The sequence below is a fragment of the Lepus europaeus genome, chromosome 5, assembly GCF_033115175.1.
Source record: "Lepus europaeus isolate LE1 chromosome 5, mLepTim1.pri, whole genome shotgun sequence".
Classification (NCBI taxonomy): domain Eukaryota; kingdom Metazoa; phylum Chordata; class Mammalia; order Lagomorpha; family Leporidae; genus Lepus; species Lepus europaeus.
Window position 1 is genome coordinate 157,944,797 of NC_084831.1, and position 18,475 is coordinate 157,963,271.

General features: G+C 41.0%; 1 protein-coding gene across 4 annotated transcripts in view; it reads left to right on the forward strand.

Moving 5' to 3' along the window:
- ANKRD45 (ankyrin repeat domain 45) overlaps nt 1-18,475 on the forward strand; it is an 85,146-nt gene that overhangs the window by 17,110 nt on the left and 49,561 nt on the right. For all 4 annotated transcript variants that reach the window (XM_062193011.1, XM_062193009.1, XM_062193010.1 and 1 more), the window contains one exon: nt 8,396-8,738. In XM_062193011.1, the coding sequence (XP_062048995.1) occupies nt 8,411-8,738 (328 nt within the window). In that variant the 5' untranslated portion in view covers nt 8,396-8,410. The remainder of the gene's footprint in view (nt 1-8,395; nt 8,739-18,475) is intronic.

Genomic DNA, 18,475 nt, shown 5'->3' on the forward strand with positions numbered 1-18,475 from the left:
CTGGCCAGGTAAAGGCAGGTGGCATCTCTAACAAGAAATTGACAGTTCTGCCTGCAATGTTGCTGACCCTACTTGACCATCCCCTCAGCTGCAGTGGTCACTTTGGAAGTTGGGCTGAGTGAAGGGCTTTTCAGCTTAGAGCCAATAAGATCTGTGGCTCTGACCTGGGCATCCTTCGACTCCAGGGCAGGTCCATTTCCAGTGATCCAACTCTTGGCAGAGCTGCCAGGGCTCTTCACAAGCTGACTTCTGCTGAAGCCCAGGCTTACCACATTGAAAGCCACTGCAGTGGACTGGCCTGTTGGGTCTCCCTGAGGGCAGATCACTGTACAGATCAGCCATTAATAGGCCTGCCACCCATTGCTTCTGATGCCGAGCTTTCTTTTCCTCCTGGTTTGTGTTCAAGCAGACCAGAGGATGCAAGTCAAGGGAGTGCCCGTGTCCCATCTCTAATCTTTGGTGGCCTGAACTACAAGTCTATAGTCACAGGCATGTTCTGTAGTAGTTTTTCTAAGGTAGACAATGCCCATGAGGAAAATTATATTCTCACTTTAAAACTTTCTTTCCCTTTGGTCTGAAAGGGAGGTTTTTTCTACTTACTGTATACTTTGCTGATGGCGAAGTGAATCTAGCTATGAGATTATTATTTAAGTTCTTATTTTGGCTATGCTATTACAGAAAAATGTTAGCCATCTCTTTTATAAGGTCTAAAGATTAAATTGTGCGTCCTACAGATTCCTTCATAATAGAATTAGTTTCCTACCTTAAAGAGAATAGAGGAATGAAAGAACAAGTTGGGCTTAGAATAGAGAAATGAGGGAGCAAGTCCTAGATCGCTTGCTGACAATAGCAATATCACATGAATACTTAGCAAACCGTTTCAACCATTAGATAACAACTTAAGAAAACATTTACCAGAAGGTCCAATGCCTTCTATAAATTTTAAGAATCATGTATTTGAAAACACCTCTTAAATATCTAACGTGGTGTAGTTTGTTTAGCCAGTAAACTTAAGCACAACCATATAAAATGTTTTTAGTTTCTTTCTACCAACACGTTTAAAACATATGATACACAGGTTCAGGTCACACAAATTAAAATGTATCTTTGATTGATTTTAGCAGCTTAAATTTATGGACAATCTTATCTATAAGCCATTTAAAATAAAACTCTTAATAAAATTTCCCCAGGTGGACATACAATATGTACACACATATAACATAGCATAGTAGACCAATATAGCAATTTTAATAATAGCTTTTAAAATCTTTAACTCTTTTTGTAGATTGCCAATTGATTTGAATTGCTTTTTGTTTTTAGTAACCTCAGTTAACCATACTTTCAGTTGGTACTGTTAATACATTATTGGCTTCATCTGTTTACAGAGCCATCCCAAAGTACTGAATACAATAGAAGTGGCTGGAAAAAGTCCATAGGAACCTATAGGAAGACAGCTAAACACAGAACCAACAACGCTTTAGTTTCATGAGCAGCAAATCATATATAACTGTGGATGACAAAAGACTTTAAGTCGCCATGTTTAAAATTATAAACTCATCAACCAACAAGAGGCACTTGCTTACTTCACAGTATTTTTGAAAGCACCTGTAGGATTTTACAAGTATTTAACCCTTTAGGCCTCTGGGGCTTTCTCATTAAGATAAGTATCATGTCTAGTAACACAAGATCATTAGACTTTTTAATTCTCAAACATTTGTATTAATAGCATTTTCCATTATAGAAACTTAAAGTCTGGTACCACATCACATCTTGACAGTACTTCTAATATAATCCAAATAGCCTGATTGGTTGGTGTCTCTATAAGATGAGAGACATAGGTCCTTCGATTTTTTCAGTTGGGCCCAAACTGGAAAAACCAAAGTCCAGGATTTACTGGAAATTTTAGAGACCAGATTGTTTGAAACTTTGATTTTTTGAATGCCTGTCAAGAATGCCAAGAAGGCTCAAAATCCAAAATATCTGGTTGAAATAAGATTCCTTAAAATCATGACATAACATAGACCAAATTTGATCATTGTTACAGGTGATGATTCAAATCTTTGAAAATAAGCACATATTTAAATAACCCATAGCTCTTAATAAAAATTCAGCTGTTTTTGAATAATTAGAATTTAACAGACATCAAGAGAACATAGTAGATTACTTTAACACATTGCTTTAACAGAGCATCAGAGTTTAATTCTATGTCAAAGAGAAATTGAGCTTCCTGTGATCTTTTGCTGTGAGGTTTCCTTCCTTTACCTTCTTTCATATTGGTGACCATGTTTCTGTGTTTCTGTGTGTAAGACATCTTTAAGCATCTTTTGCAGGGCAGGATGAGTGGCGACAAATTCTTTCAGTTTCTGTTTGCTATGAAAAGTCTTAATTTCACCTTCATTCACAAATGAGAGCTTTGCAGGATATAATATTCTGGGCTGGCAGTTTTTCTCTCTTAGTACCTGGGCTATGTCTCATCATTCCCTTCTAGCTTGTAGGGTTTCTGATGAGAAGTCTGCTGTGAGTCTAATTGGAGATCCTCTGAGAGTAATCTGACGTTTCTCTCTTGCACATTTTAGGATCTTTTCTTTATGTTTCACTGTGGTGAGTTTGATTACAACATGTCGTGGTGAGGATCTCTTTTGGTCTTGTTTATTAGGGGTTCTATAAGCTTCCTGTACTAAGATGCCTCTGTCCTTCTCCAAACCTGGGAAATTTTCTGCTAGTATCTCACTGAAAATGCCTTCTAATCCTTTCTCCCTCTCCATGCCTTCAGGAACTCCTAGAACCCGAATGTTGGGTTTTTTAATAGTATCCTGTAGATTCCCGACAATATTTTTTAGATTTCTAATTTCTTTTTCTTTTCTTTGGTTTGCCTGTTTCCTTTCCTGTTCTCTGTCTTCTAAGTCTGATATTCTCTCTTCTGCTTCGCCCATTCTGTTTTTAAGGCTCTCTAATGTGTTTGTCATTTGATCTATTGAATTCTTCATTTCATTATGATTTCTCGTCACTATCACAGTTTCTTGTTCTACTAGTTGTTTCATTTCATTTTGATTCCTCCTTAATATTTCATTTTCGCGAGAGAGATTTTCTATCTTGTCCATTAAGGATTTCTGTAGTTCAAGAATTTGTTTTTGAGAAGTTCTTAATGTTCTTATCAATTTTTTGAGATCCGCTTCTTGCATTTCTTCTATCTCATCATCTTCATAATCTTGAATTGGGGTGTCTTTTTCATTTGGGGGCGTCATAGTTTCTTCCTTGTTCTTGTTAGCTTGGTTTTTGCGTTTGTTGTTTGGCATGTTGGAGATATTTGGTTTCTTCACTGTGGTGTTTTTTCTTGTTACACTATGGCTCTATATTAAGTGGACTGTCTGCTTTCGGTGGAGCCTTAGAGGCTTGAGATGGGTGTGGACTGAGAGCTGTGTTTGGTTCCTCAGGGTTGAGGGTGTGTCAAAGATGACACTCCCAGGTTAGGTGTGGTAAATCTCTCTTTCTTTCTTTCTTTTTTTGATTCAAAAGGGAAGTAATTCCGCATAGCTGGACGTAATTGGAGGTAGTTAGGCAAATGATATACCCACAGGAGCCAGAGATTGGAAGCTCTTTCCCAAGGACCACACAGGGAATCTGTGCTGCCCTCAGTGTGGGCTCCAATTCTCCTGCAGTCTCCCACTGGGTTGCCAAGTTAGATACTAATCTCCTGTTATTTCACCCCTCCCCCCAGAGTCAGGTTTTTCTGCTAGGCTCAGGGCCAGTGCAGACCTGAGGTTGCCCTGCTTATGACGTATGTCCAAAATGGCGCCTGCTCTTTGTCTCGCTCGCCTTTGAGAGGTGAGCGGAGAGAGAGAAACTTGTGTCCGTATCGGTCACTTTTTTTTTTTTTTTTCCTCTCTCTCTTCTAGTTAGCCTGGTGAACTTTTCCCCACGGAGTTTCAAGCCTCGTTCCCTCTAGTCTCCTCTTTCCACTTGCCCGCTGGTGTCTCGGGCTATTGAGGTTCGGCTCACCTCGCGTTCCAGCGCTGGTGCGTTGAGTCTGCCGCTGGTGTCCCGAACTTGGGCTCCCACGCTCTCCACGCAGGTCCACTGTGAATCACTAGTTCCAGAAGAGTTTCCTCTGCTGTTTCTTCCCCTACTCTTCCTTGACCATGCAGTATCTCCACTTTTATTAACCTGTCTGTCCCCCGGACTAATCATGTGCTCCCTTCCTATTCCGCCATCTTGCCACTCTCTCCCCTAAAATTGTTATTTTTATTATTTTTACCTAGAAACATTTTATTTAAGATATACAAACCGTGCATTTCATATATACAAATTTAGGAACATAGTGATTCTTACTACCCTATCCTCCCTCATACCCACACTCCCACCCTTCTTCCTCCTCCTTCTCCTATTCCTATTCTTTTTTTTTTTTTTTTGACAGGCAGAGTGGATAGTGAGAGAGACAGAGAGAAAGGTCTTCCTTTTTGCCGTTGGTTCACCCCCCAATGGCCGCTGCGGCTGGCGCATCGTGCTGATCCGAAGCCAGGAGCCAGGTGCTTCTCCTGGTCTCCCATGCGGGTGCAGGGCCCAAGCACTTCGGCCATCCTCCACTGCACTCCCGGGCCACAGCAGAGAGCTGGCCTGGAAGAGGGGCAACTGGGACAGAATCCGGTGCCCCAACCGGGACTAGAACCCGGTGTGATGGCGCTGCAGGCGGAGGATTAGCCTATTGAGCCCAGAAACCTTTTATTAAGGAATACAAGCTTCATGCATTTCATACATACAAACTTAGGAACACAGTGATTCTTCCCACTGTATCTGCCCTCCCACCCACACTCCCACTCTTCTTCCTTCTCCCTCTCCTATTCCCATTCTTATTTTTTACTACTGTCTGTTTTAAATTAACTTTATACACATATGATTAACTCTGTACTAAGTAAAGAGTTCAACAAATAGTATGAAAAAAAACCAAAAACCAAAAACCTGTTCTTCCAACAGTTGAGACAAGGCTGTTCAAAGTCATTGCATCTCAACATGTCAATTTCACGCATCCACACACTCCGTAGATCCACAGTGTCCTTCTAATATGCATGGAGTTTCCCCCCTAACTCCTCCCTGAGATTGCACTCTCTTGACTTTTTTTAACTGTCTTCCCCTAGACTAGAGCAGTAGCCTCCCTCCCTATTCTGCCATTTTGAAATCTCCCTCTTCTTTTTAAAATAGTGGTTTTGTAGTTATTGTGTCTTCTTGTATTTTTTTTTTTAATTTTTTTGACAGGCAGAGTGGACAGTGAGAGAGAGAGAGACAGAGAGAAAGGTCTTCCTTTGCCGTTGGTTCACCCTCCAATGGCCACTGCGGCCGGCGCACCGCACTGATCCGAAGCCAGGAGCCAGGTGCTTCTCCTGGTCTCCCATGGGGTGCAGGGCCCAAGCACTTGGGCCATCCTCCACTGCACTCCCGGGCCACAGCAGAGAGCTGGCCTGGAAGAAGGGCAACCGGGACAGAATCCGGCACCCCGACCGGGACTAGAACCCGGTGTGCCGGCGCCGCAAGGCGGAGGATTAGCCTAGTGAGCCACGGCGCCGGCCGTGTCTTCTTGTATTTCTAAAATACCTATTTAACTTATTTGCTTTTAACTGGATAAATATTCACACACACATATACATCTTTTGGATCTATTTTTTTTCATGTAATATTCTATTGTCGTGATTCATTCATATTGTTACCTGTCTTAATTATTTATTGCTGTGTAACAAACTAGTCCCAAACTTGGTAGGTTAAAAACAGCACACATTATCTCAGTTTGTGTGGGTCAGGAATCCTGACTAAAGCTCATATAGGGCCAGCGCTGTGGCTCAGCAGGCTAATCCTCCACCTACGGCGCCGGCACACCAGGTTCTAGTTCCGGTCCAGGCGCCAGATTCTGTCCCGGTTGCCCCTCTTCCAGGCCAGCTCTCTGCTGTGGCCCGGGAGTTTAGTGGAGGATGGCCCAAGTGCTTGGACCCTGCACCCCATGAGAGACCATGAGAAGCACCTGGATCCTGGCTTCGGATCAGCGCAGCGCACCGGCCATGGCGGCCATTTGGGGGGTGAACCAACGGAAAGGAAGACCTTTCTCTCTGTCTCTCTCGCTATCCACTCTGCCTGTCAAACAACAACAACAACAAAACTCATATAGATGCTCTACGTGAGTTTCTCTCAGGAGTCTACTATCAGGTTACAGCCTGATGTTTCCATTATCTTTAGTTAAGCTGGGGCACTTCAACTTCCAGGCTCACTCAATGGTTGTTGGCAGAATTAAGTTCCTCACAGGTTATGGGACTCCAGACCTCAGTTGTTATTGGCTGTTACTAGAGTTGCCCTTGGTTCCTTGAAAAGTGGCTCTGTCCATCACAGCATATGAGAGAGCCAGGGAGAAAATGCCTGTGGCCGGCGTTGTGGCTCACTTGGTTAATCCTCCACCTGTGGTGCTGGCATCCCATATGGGCACAGGGTTCTAGTCCTGGTTGCTCCTCTTCCAGTCCAGCTCTCTGCTGTGGCTCGGGAGGGCAGTGGAGGATGGCCCAAGTGCTTGGACCCCTGCACTCGCATGGAAGGCCGGGAGGGAGAACCTGGCTCCTGGCTTCAGATTGGTGCAGCTCTGGCCGCTGCAGCCATCCGGGGAGTGAACCAACAGAAGGAAGACCTTTCTCTCTGTCTCTCTCTCACTGTCTATAACTCTACCCACCCCCCTCCCCTCCCCCCCCCAAAAAAAAGAGCCAGGGATAAAATGTCTGTAAGAGAAGAACCACAGTCTATTGTAAATAAATTGTGGAAGTGACAGCCCCTACTGTTGCTATATTCTTTTCCTTAGAAGCAGGTCACAATGTCCAGTCCACACTCAGGAAATCACACAGGGTGTGAATACCAGTAGGTCAGGGTAAGCATTGATAGCCATGTGAGTAGCTGTTCACCACATGGTATACCCCTGTCAACTGCTATATACAATTTTGTGAGATTTTGCCACAGTTTATGCTCCTCTTCCAGGTTGTTTGTTGTTGTGAACAGTGATGCCAAAAACATTTTTTAGAAAAGATTTATTTTATTTATTTGAAAGTCAGAGTTACACAGAGAGAGAAGGAGAGGCAGAGGAAGAGAGAGAGGTCTTCCATCGCTGGTTCACTCCCAGATGGCTTCAATGGCCAGAGCTGCGCCGATCCAAAGCCAGGAGCCAGAAGCCTCTTCCAGGTCTCCCATGGGTGCAGGGGCCCAAGGTCTTGGGCCATCTTCTACTGCTTTCCCAGGCCATAGCAGAGAGCTGGATCAGAAGAGGAGCAGCCGGGGCTAGAACTGGCGCCCATATGGAATGCCAGCATTTAAGGCCAGGGCTTTAACCTGCTGCGCCACAGCGCCGGCCCCCAAAAACCTTCTTTACATGTAAGAGGACCGTGCTACTCTTCTTTGAATCCTTCTCAATTGGAACTGTATTCTGGCACAGAAAGCACTATTAAGACTTCTTTGATTGATTCTACCTTCAGTAAATTTAGTCTTTTCTAAACTCCTGTAACATTTCTTCTGTTATGGCACTTACCGCTTACCCCTTGTCAACTTTCATTATTTTGTGCCTATTTTTTTTCCTTTGAAATAGTGAGTTTTTGAGTGCAAGTGATAAATTTGATAGGTTTTTTTTTTTTTTTTTTTTGTAATTTATATAGTGGCTACACAGCATTTAGTGTGAGGGCAATTCAGAAGTTTCTGTAAAGTGCACGTGCTTTTATGTATAGTGCCTGGGAAGCCGGGGCAGGCATTTGGCATAGTGGTTGTCACTGCTTGGAACACCTGCCTCCCGTATCAGGATGCGTGGTTCAAGACCCTGTTCTGTTTCTGATCCAGCTTCCTATCTAGCTTCCTGCTAATATGCTTCCTGGGAGGTAGCAGATGGTGACTCAAGTACTTAGGTTCCTGCCACCTGCATATGAGACCCAGGTGGAGTTCTTGGCTCTTGGAATTTGGGGAGCAAACTAACAAATAGAGGACCCCTCTCTCTCTCTCTGTTTGCCTTTAAAATAAAGAAATAAATAAAACTTTTTAGCCGGCGCCGTGGCTTAACAGGCTAATCCTCCACCTTGTGGCGCCGGCACACCGGGTTCTAGTCCCAGTCGGGGCGCCGGATTCTATCCCAGTTGCCCCTCTTCCAGGCCAGCTCTCTGCTATGGCCCGGGAAGGCAGTGGAGGATGGCCCAAGTGCTTGGGCCCTGCACCCGCATGGGAGACCAGGAGAAGCACCTGGCTCCTGGCTTCGGATCAGCGAGATGCGCTGGCCGCAGTGGCCATTGGAGGGTGAACCAACGGCAAAAAGGAAGACCTTTCTCTCTGTCTCTCTCTCTCTCACTATCCACTCTGCCTGTTTAAAAAAAAAAAACTTTTTTTGTTTTTTATTTAGGTAACTGTGGAATTAATGGAGCCAGAAGGACCCTCAGAATCAGTGAGTTCAGAAAAATCAGTATTTTTTTCACCTCACGAAGAAGATAATCAAGAATCAGAATCAGAACCAGCAAGCACCGTGAACCCTCTCCTGCGGCCTGCTCTCACGGGGGATGTCGAAGGTTTGCAGGAGATCTTTGAGGACGCTGAGAATCCGCATCATGAACACGCCATGCAGCTAGTCTTGCAAGAAGACATTGTCGGGAGAAATTTGTTGTATGCAGCTTGCATGGCTGGGCAGAGTGGCATCATTAGAGCCTTGGCAAAATATGGCGTGAATCTGAACGAGAAAACTGCCAGAGGTATTCTGCCTTTTTCCCCTCATTGTTGTATGACTACCTGAAGATGCTGTGTACTGTCCTTAAGGTTGGGTGATTTTTTTTAGCATTTTATTTATTTATATTTATTTGAAAGGCAGACAGAGAGAGAGGGTGAGAGTAAGAGAGAGATGTCTTTCATCCACTGGTTTACTTCCTAAGTAATACAATACTTCCTAAATAATACATGGCACATGATAGCCATGGCTGGACCTGTTTAAAGCCAGGATCCTGGAACTTAATTTGTGTCTCCCACATACGAGGCAGAGACCCCAGTACTTGTGCCATCATCTGCTGCCTCCCCAGGCATGTATTAGCAGGAAGCTGGATTAGAAGTGGAGTGGCGACTTGAGCCCAAGCACTCCAGTGTGAGTGTGCTAAGCAGTATCCTAAGTGCTGTGTCAAATGCCTGCCCTGTAGGTTGGACACATTGGATTTGCCTGCCATTATCAATATATACATATGTGAGCATATGCCTGTAATAAATGTAAATGTATCAGTTTTGATTCTGGATGACAGTATTTAAGAATATAAGCTTCGCTGTTAGCTGGGTGAGTTGGCAAGTTACGTAATCTTTTTGAGTTTGTTTCTTTATCTGCAAAAAGGAGATAATTATATTTTACATGTAAGGTGTTATGCAGATGAAGTATGATAATAAATATAAATATTTCAGTGCTTGGCACATAGTAATATTGCTGTTATTTCTTTGCTTTGAAAGCTCATTAGGTTTTAGCAATTATTTAGCTCTTTTAACTCATTAATTTTTTCACATTGCAAATGTAATACATGATCATGGTAGAAAATAAAAAGAGAAAAATTATCTTCAGAAAATAAGGTATATATATTCTCTTGATGCTCATATGCAACATTTTAAACAATCAACCAAATGTTAGGCCATAGAGAAAGTCTCAACAAATGTCAGTGAATCAGTAGCAGGTAGTCGTTTTCCTCTGACTGCAACAAAATCAAATCAGAAAATATTTAACAAAAAGATGACAAAGTATTTTTTTAATTTTGGAAATAAAAGCACACTTTAAAGTATATGTTGGCCACAAAAGATATGAAGGAAACAAAGAAATCCCTATGTGTCAGAACTTGTAGAATACATTAGAATTAAAATCCTACTTTAATCCGTGTGTTAGAATGTAAGAAACATTGGGGCCAGTGCCATGCCTCACTAGGTTAATCCTCTGCCTGTGGCACCAGCATTCCATATGGGGGCCAGGTTCTAGTCCCGGTTGCCCCTCTTCCAGTCCAGCTCTCTGCTGTGGCCAGGGAAGGTAGTGGAGGATGGCCCAAGTGCTTGGGCCCTGCACTTGCATGGGAGACCAGGAGGAAGCATCTGGCTCCTGGCTTCAGATCGGTACAGCGCGCCGGCCGTAGTGGCCATTTGGGGGGTGAACCAACGGAAAAAGAAGACCTTTCTGTCTCTCTCTCTCTCTCTCTCTCTCTCTCTCTCTCACTGTCCAACTCTGCCTGTCAAAGAGAAAAAAAATGAGAGAGCTGGATTGGAAGTAGAGCAGTCGGGTCTCAAACCGGCGCCCATAGCGGATACTGGCACTGCAGGCGGCGGCTTTACCCGCTGCACCACAGCACCAGCCCCATGTGGCAGTTCTATTTCTAGTTGCATGAGGAACTTCCATGCTGTTTTCCATAGCAGCTCTACTAGTTCACATTTCCACCATGGTGTGTAACTGTTAACCTTTCTCTGTATCTTTGCTAGGATTTGTTATTTTTTTGTCTCTTGATAATAATTTTTTTTTTTAAAGATTTACTTATTTGAAAGTCAGAGTGTGTGAGAGAGAGAGAGGGAGAGACAGATCTTCTGGCTCACTCCCCAAATGGCTGCAGCAGCTGGAGCTGGGCAAATCCAAAGCCAGGAGCCAGGAGCTTCTTCTAGGTCTCCCACATGGGTGCAGGGGCCCAATAACTTGGGCCATCCTTCACTGCTTTTCATGAACATTAGCAGGGAGGAGGGTCAGAAGTGAAGCAGCCAGGACTCGAACTGGCTCCCATATGGGATGCCTGCGTTGCAAGTGGTAGCTTTACCTGTGTACCAAAATGCCAGGCCCTTTTGATAATAAATTCTAACTGGGCAAGATGATATTGTGGTTTTGATTTGAATTTCCTGATGATTAATGAGCATTTTTTCATATACTTATTTAACATTAAAAAATACTTGTTTGAAAGCAGAGTATTAGAGAGAGAGGGAGAGATTTTCCATCCACTGGTTAACAGGCAAGTCTGGACCAGGCTGAAGTCAGGAGCCAAGAAGTCCACCCTGGTCTTCCACATGGGTGGCAGGTACCCAGGTATTTGTGTCGTCTTTCACCCCTTCCTAGGTACATTAACGTGAAACTGGATTGTAAGCAGAGTAGCCAGGACTCAAACCAGCACTGTTAAAAGGGAAGCCAGCATTGCAAACGGTGGCTTAACTGGCTGTGCCGCAGTGTCAGCCAACTTGTTGGCTACTTGTATGTCCTCTTTTGAGAAATTTCTATTTAAATGACTTGCCTATTTGAAAATCAGAATTTTTTTTTTTTTTTGCTTTTGAGTTCCTTAGATATTCTGGAAATAAATCCTTTATCAGATGAATAGATTATAAATATTCTCTCCCATTCTGTAGGTTGTCTCTTTATTGTTTCTGTTGCTATACAGCAGCTTGTTGGTTTGATATAATCACATTTGTCAATTTTTCCTTTTGTTGGCTGTGGGGTAATTTCCAAAATAATAATCACTCAAAGCATTTTCTGTATATTTTATTTTTTTTTAAGATTTACTTTATTTATTTGAAAGAATTACAGGAGTTACAGAGAGAGGTAGAGGCAGAGAGAGGTCTTTCATCCGCTGGTTCACTCCCTAGATGGCCGCCATGGCCGGAGCTGTGGTGATCCGAAGCCAGGAGCCAGGAGCTTCTTCCAGGTCTACCACGCGGGTGCAGGGGCCCAAGGACTTGGGCCATCCTCCACTGCAATCCCAGGCCATAGGAGAGAGCTAGACTGGAAGAGGAGCAGCTGGGACTAGAACGGGCACCCATATGGGATGCCGGCACTTCAGGCCAGGGCGTTAACCCGCTGCACCACAGAACCGGCCCCAGTGTGTATTTTATTCTAGTAGTTGATGGTTTTGGTTCTTACATTGAAGTCTTTGACCTGTTTTGAGTTAGTCTTTGTACATGGTGAGGTGTTGGGGCTAATTTATTCTTCAGCATATAGATAGCCAATTTTCTACACACCGTCTATTGATGTGTTCTTGCTATTTTTGCTGAAAATAAGTAGACTGTAAGTATATGTATTAAATTCTGGATCCTCTGTTATTTTCTCTTGGTCTGTGTGTCTGTTTCTATGCTAGTGCTATACTATTTTGGCTACTATGGCTTTGTAGTATATTTGGAAGTTAGATATTGTAATGTCTCTAGGTTTGCTACTTTTTTTCTGGATTGCTTTGATCTTTTTCAGTCTCTCATGATTCCATATAAATTTTAAGATTTTTTTCTAGTTCTATGAGCAATGTCATTATATTTTGATAGGGAATTACATTGAATATCTGTTGGTCAGCTTGGGTAGCATAGGTATTTTAACAATATTAATTCTTCCAATCCATGAACACGGGGAAGTCTTTCCATTCTTGTGTGAGTATCCTCCTCAGTTTCTCCTATCAGTATTTCACAGTTTTCATTGTAGAGATCACTCACTTCCTTGGTTAAATCTATTCCTGGGTGTTTTGTTTTTCTTTTATAGCTAGTATATTACACATATAAATATATAAACACATACATATTAAAATATAAACGTGTAAAGCTATATTATAGCTTTCGTAGCTGTCTTGATTTCTTAGCAGTTTTGTTATTGATGTTTAAAATTGCTGCTTATTTTTGTGTGTTGATTTTTTTATCTTGCAATGTTACTGTATTAGGTTATGGTTTAACGGTTTTCTGATTGGAGTCGTTAGACTGTATAAAATAATGTTGTCTGCTCCAATTTTTATTTCTCAGTTAACAGTAAAAGTAGTTAAGTAAAAAGCATTTTAATTTCATACAGAATGGCTTTTTGGGTTATATTGGGTTTACCTCATGAGTGAGGAATGGTTTTCACCTAAAATAAACTGTGTAATTCACTACATTAAAAGATTAAATAAGCAAAACATGATCATGTCAGTAGACAGAAAAGTCATTTAATAAAACGTAGCACCCACTAGTGATGACAGCTCTTAGGGAAATAAGAATAAAGTAAATCTTCCTGAAGATTCTCCACTAAAAACCTGAAGCAAATTTACCTAACATCAAGTCATCAAGAATATTCTTTAAAATGAGAAATAAGGGTATGATATTCACTATTAGGGCTTCCTTTCACTGTTTTAATGGAGGCCCTCTGAAGTGCAGTAACAAAAATATACAACACTTCTGTGCCATAGCCAACTCTTAGCAGTTAGGAGGAGCCCATTGTTAAATTTTCAAGGGTTTTGGGGCAGGTGCTGTGTCGCAGTAGGTTAATCCTCTGCCTGCGGTGCAAGTATCCCGTTTGGGCGCCAGTTCTAGTCCCGGCTGTTCCTCTTCCCATACAGCTCTCTGCTATGGCCTGGGAAGGCAATGGAAGATGGCCCAAGTCCTTGGGCCCCTGCACCCACGTGGGAGACCCAGAGGAGGCTCCTGGCTCCTGGCTCCTGGCTTTGGATCAGTGCAGCTCCAGCCATTGAGGCCATTTGGGTTTGAACCAGTGGACAGAAGACCTTTCTCTCTGTCTCTCCCTCTCACTGTTTGTAACTCTGCCTCTCAAATGAATAAATAAAAAATCTTTTAAAAAAATTTTCAAGGGTTTTGTGAATTGGCTGACATCATGTTGGTAGCTTGAAATCAACAATGCTGGGCTATCCATCATGGTAATACCTAATGGTACAAATCATGGATTTTTCCTTCAGAGAACTGGTTTTTATACATTTACCACTGCACAACTGGATAGAATTAGAGTAGAAGAAACAAACCTGTCATTATTCATAGACACAGATCTACTAATTACTAGTGCTAATAGAGGAACAGAAGACCAATATCACAAATCAACTTTCTATATACTATCAACAGTAGATTAGAGAAGGTAATATCATAGCAAAATGATAAATAATTTAGGACAAATATGTAACAAAAGAGTTGTAAGATAGTTTTAGAAAAAAGTATAAAAACTTAGTGAACAACATCAAAGACTCAAAATATATATAGGGTTCAGATGGTAACATCAAATATTCTAAAAATGTAAGTTTCATTCAAATTAATCAATAAATCTAGTTTACAAGCCAGAAGATTTTTTAAAAGTGCAACTGAGAAGCTAACCTTAAATTTCAGTTGGGTAAATGATCAACTGTTTAATGTATGATACTAGAGAATGTTGTCTATTCATCTAGGACAAAGTAAAATCAGATACTTACTTGGTACAAGGCATAAAAAATGTTACAGGTACCTGTTTTTAAAAAGATTTATCTATTTATTTGAAAGGCAGAGCTACAGAGAGGCAGAGAGAGAGGTGGGTCGGTCTTCCATCCACTGGTTCACTCCCTAAATGGCCACAACAGCTGGAGTTGGGCTGATCTGAAACCAGGAGCCAGGAGCTTCCTCTGGGTCTTCCACACGGGTGCAGGGTCCCAAGGACCTGGGCCCCCTTCCACTGCCTTATTAAGCCATAGCAGAGAGCTATACAGGAAGTAGAGCATCTGGGACTTGAACCGGTGCCCATATGGGATGCCAGCACCGCAGATGGTAGCTTTACCTGCTACGTCACCCCTACAGGTGCTTTTAAGATATAAATACAAAAATAAAAAGTTTTGAACTTTCTGAAAAATAGGAGAGTATTTTTATAATCTTGAGGTATCAGAATTTCTTGAAACTAGAAATAAAGATATTCTCACTAAGGAAAAATAGTAATGTATACATTAAGTTTTTAAACTATGCACAAAGGATGCCATAAACAAAGTAACAAGATGAGCCAAAACTGGGAGAAGATATTTGCAATATCTTTTCAAATTATGAAATATATATGTATGTAAAGACAGCCTACTGGTTAATGAGAAGAATTTGACACAATATAAAAATAGGCAAAGGATAGGAACAAGCAATTCATGGAAGAGAAGTTGTCATGGCCAACAAGTATATAAGAATGTGTTCCACTTCCCTATTAAAATAAAAATTTAAACAACAAGCACCACAACTCACCAGATTGAGAAACATGTAAACATCCAACATTAAGTATTGGTGAAAATGTGGGAAATAGTAATTCCTTTACTCTGTGATTGCATATACATTGGAAAATCACTGTTAAGGGCAATTAAATATTTTTTGTAATTGGGCCTACCCAATGACTTAGAATTCTGTTTCTAGATATGTATATTTAGGAAGCTCTCACAATGCTCACAAGAATAGCCCCTTAAATAAGTCCATGCCCTAATCCCTGTGGGTGTGTTACTTTGCAGATGTAATTAAGATTAAAGACTTTAAAAGAGATTGGGTTGGATTATTATGTGTTTTACTAATCACACAAACCCTTAAAAGCAGAATTCCAGCTGGGGTTATAAGTGATTCTGCAAAAGAAGTTAGAAAGGATTAAAGTGTGGGAAAACTGAGGTTGCTGATTTGAAGATAGTGAAGAAAAATGTGCTTGGAATGCAGGTGGCCTGAAGGGGCTAAAACAAGCAAGAAAACAGCAAACTCTGTCCTGCAATCTTTTTTTTTTTTTTTCATTTATGTTTTAAAATTTTATGTAAGTTGTGCAAGTTTCATGTGCTTCTTATACAGATTTAGGAACATAGTGACACTTCACCCACTAACCTCCCTCCCACCCATGCTCCAACCCTTCCTCTTCCTCCTTCTCACATTCCCACTCTTAATTTTTACAAAGATCTATTTTCAGTACACTTAATGATCATATAGCTAATACTACTCTAAGTAAAAGAGTTCACAAATAGTATGATGAGACAAAAAAAAACCCATACTGTTTCTCAACGGAAGAGATAAGGACTATAAACAATCATCAAATCTTAAAATGTCTATTTCACTCCAATATATTACATTTCAGGTACTCAATATTAGTTGCCTCGAATCAGTGAAAACATATATCTGTCTTTTTGGGACTGGCTTATTTCACTAAATGTAATGTTTTCTGGTTGCATCCATCCTGTGTTACAAACACAGGATTTCTTTTTTTTTTTTTTTTTTTTTTACAGCTTAGTACTCTTCCATAGTCTATACATACCATAATTTCTTTATCCAGTCAACAGCTGGTGGACATCTGGGTTGACTGCATATCTTAGCTGTTGTGAATTATGCTGCAGTGAACATGGAGGTACAGAGAACTCTTTCAGATGCTGATTTGTTTTTATTTGGGTAAATTCCCAGACATGGGCTGGTAGGATCATATGTTAGGTCTATATTCAGATTTCTTAGGTATCTCCATGCTGCCTTCCACAGTGGTTTTGCCAGTTTACATTCCCACCAGCAGTGGGCCAGGGTACCTTTGCACCCACATCCTTGCCAGCATCTGTTGTTTGTTGATTTCTGTATGTGAGCCATTCTAACGGAGTGAGGTGAAACCTCTTTGTGGTTTTGATTTGCATTTCCCTGATGGCTAGTGATCCTGAGCATTTCCTCAAATGTCTGTTGGCCATTTGTATTTCCTCTCTTGAAAAATGCTTGTTCAAGTCCTTTAGCATTTCATAACTGGATTGTTTGTTTTGTTGTTGTTGAATTTCTTGAGCTCTTCTGGATGTTAACCCTTTATCAGTTGTGTAGTTTTGCAAATATTTTCTTCCATTCTGCTGGATTCCTCTTCACTTTGCTGAGTGTTCCTTTTGCAGTTCAGAAGCTTCTCATCTTGATGGAATCCTATTTGTCAATTTTGGCTTTGATTGCCTGTACTCCTGGGGTATTTTCCAAGACGTCTTTGCCTATGCCAATGTCTTGCAGAGTTTCCCCAATGCTCTCTGGTATTGGATTATAGATTTGGGTATTTGATCCATTTTGAGTGGATTTTTGTGTTAGGTATCAGCTTCATACTTTTGAATGTGGAGATCCAGTTTCCTCAATACCATTTGTTGAAGAAATTGTGCTTTCTCCAGGGATTGATTTTTAGCTCCTTTGTCAAAAATAAGTTGGTTGTAGATGCATGGAATTTCAATTTGTTCCATTGGTCTATAAATCTGTTTTTGTGCCAGAACCAAGCTATTTTGATTATAACTGCCCTAGTATGTCTTGAAATCAGGTATTGTGATACTCGTGGCTTTGTTTTGTTTTATAAGATTACTTTAGCTATTTGGGGTCTATTTTGTTTCCATATGAATTTTAGCATCTTAAATCTGCAAAGAATGTGGTTGGTATTTTGATTTGGATCACATTGAATATGTAAATTGCTTTTGGTAGTATGGATATTTTGATTATGTTGATTCTTCCAATCTATGAACATGGAAGATTTTTACATTTTTGATGTCTCCTTCTGTTTCTTTCTTTAGTGTTTTGTAATTTTTATTGTAGAGATCTTTGATATCTTGGTCAAATTTAATCCAAGATATTTAATTCTTTTTATAGCTATTGTGAATGGGACTGATCTTAAAAGTTCTTTCTCAGCCATGACATTGTTTGTGTATACAAAAACTATTGATTTTTCACGTTGATTTTATATCCTGCTGCTTTACCAAACTCTTTTATGAGTTCCATTAGTCTCTTGGTGGAGACTTTTGGATCCCTGATATAGAGGATCATGTCATCTGCAAATAGGGATAGTTTTATTTCCTCCTTTCCAATTCATATCTCTTTGATTTCTTTTTCTTGCCTAATGGCTCTGGCTAAAACTTCCACGACTGTATTAAATAAGCAGGGTTGAGAGTGGGCATTCTTGTCTGGTTCTAGATCTTAAGGGGAGCTTTTTGCCAACAAATTGGGAAACCTAGAAGAAATGCATAGATTCCTGGACACATGCAATCTACCAAAATTTAGTCATGAAGACCTAGAAAGCCTAAACAGAACAATAACCAGGATGGAAATTGAATCAGTAATCAAGACTCCCCTAACAAAGAAAAGCCCAGGACTGGATGGCTTCACTGATGAACTCTACCAGACATTTAAAGAAGAACTAATCCCAATTCTTCTCAAGCTATTCAAAACAATTGATAAGGAGGGAATCCTCCTAAACTCCTTCTATGAAGCCTGCATCTCCTTAATTCCTAAGCCAGAAAAAGACGCAACAGGAAAAGAGAACTATAGACCAATATGCCTGATGAACATAGATGCAAAAATCCTCAACAAAATATTAGCTAATTGAATCCAACAACACATCAGAAAAGTCATTCACCTGGACCAAGTGGGATTCATCCCTGGTATGCAGGTATGGTTCAACATTTTGCAAATCAATTAATTAACAAACTGAAGAACACAAACCATATGAATATCTTCAATAGATGCAGAGAAAGCATTTGATAAAATACAACACCCTTTCATGATGCAATTTGGGTATAGAAGGACCATTCCTCAATGCAATCAAAGCAATTTATTACCAACCCACGGCCAGCATCACATTGAACGGAGAAAAGCTGGAAGCTGTGCAACCTTCAGGAGCTGAATTCCTTGCAGATTTCTGACCAGAGTCTGTAGTTAAGGACCAGGCTGGCTAACATCTCAATTGTAGCTGTGTGACACTCTTAAACTGAGGACTGAGCTAAACCATGCTATACTGGGACTTCTGACCTTT